This window comes from Protomyctophum parallelum (genome assembly GCF_964188405.1).
Source record: "Protomyctophum parallelum genome assembly, chromosome: 17".
Taxonomy (NCBI): domain Eukaryota; kingdom Metazoa; phylum Chordata; class Actinopteri; order Myctophiformes; family Myctophidae; genus Protomyctophum; species Protomyctophum parallelum.
This window is the reverse complement of record NC_139719.1, coordinates 37,782,456-37,790,523: the sequence shown is the minus strand read 5'-3', so window position 1 is coordinate 37,790,523 and position 8,068 is coordinate 37,782,456. Positions and strand designations below refer to the sequence as shown.

The 8,068-nt window shown below is 43.1% G+C and overlaps 1 protein-coding gene across 1 annotated transcript; it reads right to left on the bottom strand.

Annotated features, from left to right (window-relative positions):
- Nucleotides 1-247: 247 nt before the first annotated feature.
- LOC310874742 (metal transporter CNNM4-like) lies at nucleotides 248-2,497 on the bottom strand (the record flags this gene model as incomplete). Its single annotated transcript, XM_083787606.1, has 1 exon — nucleotides 248-2,497. One exon carries the CDS (start codon nucleotides 2,495-2,497, stop codon nucleotides 248-250), a length of 2,250 nt encoding a protein of 749 aa, XP_083643732.1.
- Nucleotides 2,498-8,068: the final 5,571 nt, after the last annotated feature.

Sequence of the window (8,068 nt, the reverse complement as noted above, 5' to 3'; positions counted from 1 at the left end):
ATGAAGTATTATAACTTATAATATAATTTATAAGTGCTGGTACTAGTAACGCGTTATAATCACATTTACAAAGCATTATAACTGAGCTTATAACGCATTATGAGCAACTGGCTCTGGCTGGCATTATGCAGGAGTGTGCTCTTCGTTGACATTGGATATCGCCCACGACCGATTGTCGTTCTCACTTGCTATGTCCACAAAGGAGAGATCACACCTCTGTGAGCTCATACTCACCTCCAGCTTCCTGTCAAATCTCTTCTGGGTGAACAGAGCTGTTGGGCATGTTGATGCAAACATCTAAAGGGGTTGTGGTGGGCGGAGGTGTAGGCTGAAGGAGGGACTGGGGACAACTTGGAGATGGGGTGACCGCAGGTGACGGAGACGCCCTGGATGGCATCCTGGATGCTAGAAGACCCTTCTGGTACTGGGCACGAGTGATCTTAACAAACTGCAGATCTGTGAGAGCACGCATGCAGAAATCGGTTGTGTATTGGAAGGGGGGGACTGTGATTGGCGTTTTGCTACCATAGACGGAGCTGCTTTCTGGAGTATCAGGAGAATGGGATTCGACTGACACGTTAAGAGCCATTTCTCCATAGTAGGAGAATGGACCAGTTACAAACTTTTTGTTTTCTTTGCCTATCTCCACCTCCACTTGGCCCTGCAGGATTAGTATAAAGTAGTCCGCAGGTTTACCACGTTGGTAGATAACGTGCCGTGGTGGGGGATCTTTTCCATCGAATTTGATCTCCTGGATAACTTGCGGATATTGCAGGATCTTCACCAATACCTTCTCAATGATCTGGGAAGGGCTGAACAAGCTCACCGCATTGGCCAGGAACCATTGTGTTGCTTGCATCAGCTGTGGAGAAATGTTCACTTGGCTATCACTGTCTTGTTTGAAGGCAGAGATGTCACGCTTATGCCGATTGAGGTTCACCCTTTTCTTGTTGCTGTTGTCCATGTAAAGGTCCGATTCATCCAAGATTTCTGACTTAATGATCTCCTCAATGATGTCCTCTAAAGTGACCAATCCCACCATTTCGTAGAAGGGATCCCCCTCCCGCTCATTGTTTACCTTCTGGACAACGGCCAAGTGGGATTTTCCTTTCTTGAACTCTTCCAGCATAGCATCCAGCTTTGTGTCATGTAAGACAAATTGTAGGGTATGCTCAAACGTATTTATGATTGTCTTCAAAGGGGCTTTGTCATCAGGGTCAGCAAACGCCAGATCCTTCACATACAGAATGTTGACAATGTTGGTCCGTTCACCCTCAAACACTGGGATGCGTGTGTATCCACTCTCTGTGATCTCTGAGATGGTTTCAAAATCTAGTAGTGCATCTACTGAAATCATAAAGCAATCAGGCAAAGCCGTCATGACATCCTCTACAGTTTTGGTCCTGAACTCAAGGGCTCCAATCATCATGTTCATCTCCTCTTTGACAAGTCCATTATAGGGCGCATTCACTTTAAGCATTGCTACAATCTTCTCCCTAGTGTAGACTGTACCAATCTCTTGACCCAGTAAGACATCCAGGAGCTTGCCGACAGGGTACGACACAGGGAAAGTCAGAAACATAACAAATCTAGTTATTGGTAATGTTTTGGCTCCCACGGCCAGTCCGTGGCGAGAGCATATTGCTTGGGGTAAAATCTCACCAAGGACAACAATGCCAATGGTGGAGGCGACCACTGTACCCACCCCAGAGCCTATAACACTATCAAGCAGAAGGGTAAGTGTTGTGTTCACTAAGACGTTGCCTAAAAGGAGGGAACAGAGCAAATAGTTCCCTGTTTTGCGGATCGGCTCAATTTCTTCAGCATATTTCTTCTCTTCATCTGTTCCACATTTCTTGACAATTCTGAGCCCCATTGGATCCAATGCCATAAGCCCCAGGTTCAATCCACTAAATATAGCGGACAGTACAAACAAGCAGGGAATGCTGATTATCAGCATCCACAAGGGAAGAAAAGAACTCTTCTCTTCGACCACCAGGATCCTGCCATGACTCTCTCCCATGAGCACCCACCTGCTCCCATCTACACTGGTGCACAGTGCATATTCCTTCTCAAACTCATTCTTGCGAAGCGGTTTAATCTGTATACTAACAACTCCTGTCGTTCCTGCACCACTGACCTCCATAAAGTCTCCGATGCTGATATCTTTAGTGAAATCGACACAAGTCCCATTCGCCGTGTCTACGTTGTCACTAACCCCGTTCTCCATGAATTCCGTGAAGCGTATTCCCGTCCCCGTTAACGAGTTTAACTGCACTCCGTAGAACCGTAGCTGAACAGTACTCCCCTCAGTCACCTTGATGACTCCATCGTCAGTGGTAGAGGCGGGTTTGTCGCTTCTCTCCAGCCGCATACCATGCACGCGGCTCGCACAAATGCAGTCACTCGATGTTGCTGTCTCGGCACGTCCTCCTCCAGCAACACCCAAAAGGAGAAGTAAAGCCAGCACACACCATCTAGTGGTCCATCCTTTCATCATATCCAAATGTAACTTTTAAGTTACCTACTCCTTTATGACCAGTGAGGTCTGGTCTGATGTCACAAACGTCACAACAAAAACCGTTGCCATGCATACATGCCTAAATGCCAACGTTGGACAAAGAACGCAACCACTCAGTCCTGGTCAAATATTACTCAGTGAAAGTTGCTGTGTCAAAGTACTGAAGTACATGTTACAAATTGCAAAGTACATTCTAGTATTCTAGTATTTATATATCTAATATATAAAGATTGGCTTAAGGGAATTAAGACCACCATCGACGAGACAGTGATTGAAACGTGTGGGATATATTTCAAACACCTGTGTTACTGTCTCTAGAGATTAAGACAATTGAAGATTAAAACTGGAACTGGATATTAGGTATTTTGAACAAAGCAATGTGGAATTTTTGTCAAATCATGGTTGAACTTGACAGCCGTTTCAAATAGGCTATTTCAAGGTAGTTGCACAGTATGTCAACTAAGGTAGCTTTCTTTTAATTTTCTTATACTAATTTATTTGGTTTAATTAGTCCTGTCACTGGGCTTTCTAGTTGTACAGAGGCCCAGGGCCGCCGTGGGGGCATTTCTCTGTCTATGAGGGCTAAAAGCAGGCTGAAGGGCTTGTTCGGCTAAAGGGCTTGTTGTTATGGAGCGTGTCTGGGTCAATGCAAATGCTCTCTCTTATAATTAGTGGCTGCTAGACGTCTTAATTCTGCTCTGCAGAACAACACTTTTGTCACTATTTTGTAATTGTCTTGTTTAATGTCATGTTTATGTTATGTGTGGACCCCAGGAAGATAAAGATTGCATAATGCATCAGATAATCTATCCTAATAAACTCAAACTCATGCATTGTTTGATGTTTTCCATTTGAGGAAAACTTAATAAATGAATGACCACTGAATGACCACTAGATGGCAGCCCAATGTAAAACACCAAATGAATGATCTCTCGCTCAATTAAATTCAAAGAAGCTTTATTGGCATGAGAAAACGTACATTTACATTGCCAAAGCAAAAGTGGAACAAGACAATTAAGAAAACAATGTATGTACAAATAAATATTGTATATACATAGGAATAAAATAAAGGTGTAAACAGAGCTGTGTTACATTAACACTTTGAGTAATTACTATCTCGTGAAACTATACGAAGATTGTGCATTTTCTGGCAGAGATAAACGTCCATATAGGAGACGTTAAGCTTTATACTTTTGAAGTTTGACAGCAGTATTTCAATGTTTTTGCATCTCTCTCTCTCTCTCTCTCTCTCTCTCTCTCTCTCTCTCTCTGTGTAGGTGCAACAATGATTGAAACTGAGTGGTTCATCATGATTTGAATCTCATTAATTCAAGCACAGGATTTATTACTGTGAAAAACTCTTAATGGTGTTCCTGCTGCTCTCTCTCTGTGTTGTTTGATCCCCCCCCCCCCCCCCCCCACCTCCTTAAGTTGTTCAGCCACCCACACCCAGACACATACTGTAATGTGAAAGGACATCCTCAAACAAACGCATGCATGCGGACATACAGTGCATGCTTACAGCCCAAACATCCAGCGTTGATTCCAACTAGTGTTCTATTTTGAACCATAACAAGACTGTTCTCTCATTAAAGTGTGAGGCTCTTGCAATGTAAAAATCCTGTTTTCGTTCCTCTCCGGCTCTGAAAGTATTACAGGACAAGTTTGTACACTTTCTGGGAACAATTACTACTCGGTATGTAGGGCCTGCATGTATAGGGCCTGAATACCTAACTTATGATTAAGTTGTTGACTTGGCACGTCACGTGCAAAATGACTCGTAATGCTATTAGATCAAGGCTATAATTAATCTTAAACGTTAACATTGAATACATAACAGTATTGGACTATTAATGGCCATATGGCTCTTGGAGTGTAGGCCTGCTTGTTTTCTTTGTTCTCTTTATTTTTGTCTCGGTCTTGATTTCCGTGCACGGCTGCACGTGGCAGAACGAAAGCGCCATTAACCTGTGACCTGTGACCTTGCACAGTCATCATCGAGGGCTATTATTATGTACACCCTGTTGTTGTTATCTACACTTTGTTTTTCTCGTTATGTCTCTGTCTGTCCCTGTCTTTGTCTCTCTGTGATTCTCCCTCCCCCAACAGAGAGATGCTCTGTTGTTGTTGATGTCGTCATCATCACACCTGGGGTCACTTTGATACATATTATGTATCAAAGTTTGTGCAGCCTTGCACATTGTCTACTATAGTATAACCACTGCTTTGTGCCATGTTATGAGCTTGTAGATCAGCTATTTTCACTATTTCTTTAAATATTAGTTTTCCAATTTAAAAAATCCAATTCAGTTTTTTCTGTTTTTCTTGATTTATTTTAACCTGTGACCCATAGAAATGTGTCCCTGACACACAAATGGGTGGGAAACAGTGCTCTAGTCTACACTGATGCATGCACTCTGTTCTGTGTTTCTCCGTACGGAGGTTCTTCATCAGATGTATATGAAAAGACGCTTACACCTGTTTTGGATTAGATGCGGCAGAGAAATCCCTAATCGGTGTGGAATTAGTGTGTGAACGAGCATGAATCCACTACCATATCTACCCGTAATGATCTGCACAATTAACACGTTAATATCCTATATTCATGTTAATGCGTATCTTTAACAGACTGAGACATTATAGTTATTACATTAAACTGAACTGAACAGAAATGTCTATTTCACTTAAATATAATGGGTAGAATCTTGAGCAGAATATGCCAATTTTAAACACACAAACGTTAATGGTGAATTAAAATGTATTGGACTCAGAACACAAACTATTATTCTGCGTGTACATCTGCAACTATAGTATCATCACGTATGATCTCTCCTTGCAACTCCTTGTTACCAGCATGCCATTTCCCCTGGAGATTTGTGTACATAACTTCTCATATCATTCCTCTTCACACATTTTTTGTGTAGAATTATGTTCGGCATCATTTTTCAGCGTACAACCCCTTGTAGCAGAAGCAGTGGTACAGCTGTAGTAGTACTAGTAGTACCCATAGGGACCATTTACCCCTCCCCTGCGTGCAGCAGAGCCCCACATCACAATTAGCTCTCCTCCCTCTTCCGCACTTCTCCCTTCTCCTCCAATTTATCCCTCTGCCCCCGACCCACTAACGATATGTTATATCTATCTCTCTCTCATTACTTCTCTCGCCCTCGATGGCCATGGCTCAGGAGTTTGATCCATCCATTTGTCGACTCAACCACCTTTTGATCTATCGGATGATCAGATTGGGCTACTCAGGTCGGCAGGTTTGAGATAATCAAGAACAACCATTATTGTTTATTGTGCATATAATTCGAAAATTATAATGAGACAATAATTCAATATTTTGAATATAAAATTATTGTCTCATTATTTGTTACAGGTTGAATCATTAAAGAATCGCCTAATTCTTCTTTGCTTGTATTATTCCAATTAGCAGCCTATATATATGACATGGCATTCACTCTCTGTCACTCTGTGATCATGCCAGCCTTGGAAAACAGCTAAGCCATCACCTCCTTTAGTCCATTTCCTCATCTCTCCCCTTCTTCATATCTCTCCTCTCGGTGCCCTACATTTTCATCTCTCCCTACCATTATTTGGCGCCTCTCCCCGCCCCTCCCCTCCCCTCCATCAGGACTCCTATAGAGATGGTAATGTATCATGGAGTATCTACGACCCATTGATCTGCATCAAACGAGGAGCCGTGTTTTCCATCTCCGCCCTCCCTCCACTCGCCCCTTTCCTCATTTCTCCTCTCCTAAATGGATGAATACATGGCTAGATGGATGGATAAGTGGCTGACAGACAGACAGACAGACAGACAGACAGACAGACAGACACATCCATAGATGGATGACAGACAGACAGACAGACAGACAGACAGACAGACAGACAGACAGACAGACAGACACATTCATAGATGGATGACAGACAGACAGACAGACAGACACATTCATAGATGGATGACAGACAGACACATTCATAGATGGATGGATGGTTATAGATGGCTGGATAGATGGATATCCACCCACCATCACCCTGTCAGCTGAAACTGGACACTGACAGCTGGCCAACAGGTGCCTTCTGACAGACTCACTCTTCATTGTGCCTAGAGTGACCTGGAGGCGCGTGCGCACACACACACACACACACACACACACACACACAAAACCACTGTAATACCTAGAGGCCATCAGATGAAGGAGGGGGAGGGGTGATTACGTGTTTGTGTGTATGTATTAAGGCCAGTGTTGGGGCCGTGTGTGTGTGTGTGTGTGTGTGTGTGTGTGTGTGTGTGTGTGTGTGTGTGTGTGTGTGTGTGTGTGTGTGTGTGTGTGTGTGTGTGTGTGTGTGTGTGTGTGTGTGTGGGGGGGAGGGGTGCTGCGAGCCTACTGAGCACCTGTCTGATCCCACCTTATGACAGCGCTGATGAGGAGTAATGTTATAGGGCTGCTTCAGACCACATGCTCCTATATGCCACCTGCTCCGTCACTGCAGCACCCCTGTGTGTGTGTGTGTGTGTGTGTGTGTGTGTGTGTGTGTGTGTGTGTGTGTGTGTGTGTGTGTGTGTGTGTGTGTGTGTGTGTGTGTGTGTGTGTGTGCCATTTGCAGCACAGAAAAGACAAACTAACCAGGGGGAGATGGCTTATAACTAACACGCTGTAGAGTAGAGTATGCCCCCTCTACACACAGTGACACACACCGCCATCACAAATTCAAATAACCTGCACGGCAACACTTTTTGAGGGACCAAGACCGAAGGTGAGGTCCCTCAATGAGGTCCCTCTTGGTCCTCATTGTATTTGTATGTTTTTTGCTTGAGAAGCAGCCTGGACTATTTGCTGGTGTTGGTGTTCTAGGGTTAAGAGCACTGCAGACCCCGGACTCGTAGAAGGATCACTGGCTAATAACTCTTATGCCTTATTGCCCGCTATAACTAGAGCAATTGTATTATTAATTTTAAAGATGGAGTGCCATGATTTTTTTTTGCACCCTAAAACATGATCATCATGCATTATTATTATTATTATTATTATTATTATTATTATTATTATTATTATTATTATATAAGGAGGAAGTTTTTTTTCAAAAAAGTGTACAGTATTTGTTAAAATGCCTGGATTGCCTGTTGGATGGTAATGGTGGTGATCCACCTGAACTAAAGCCACACCCAGACCTGTTGTTGTATGATAAAGGGGGAGGGGTCAGGAGGGGGTCTGGCACGTTTGACTGTCCATGTTTCAGCCTCCACGAAGAAACCCTAAATACAAAGAGAAGACATCCTTGCACATAACAACCACACCAAGGGGTCTAATGACGTACTGGCACCTCATAAACACATGAGAAACTGGAGAAAATATTTTTTTTATTCGTTTAGCCTTTTCAACCCTTTAGCACTGTTTTTTTGTTTGACTATACGTATTTCTTTTTTAACTCTACTATTAATAGAGTATATATATGAAGGCTTCTCCATTATTCTGAATCGAAAAGATAATCGATAGAATAATCACTAAGAAAAATAATGTTAACACCCCGAACGCCCAGGGT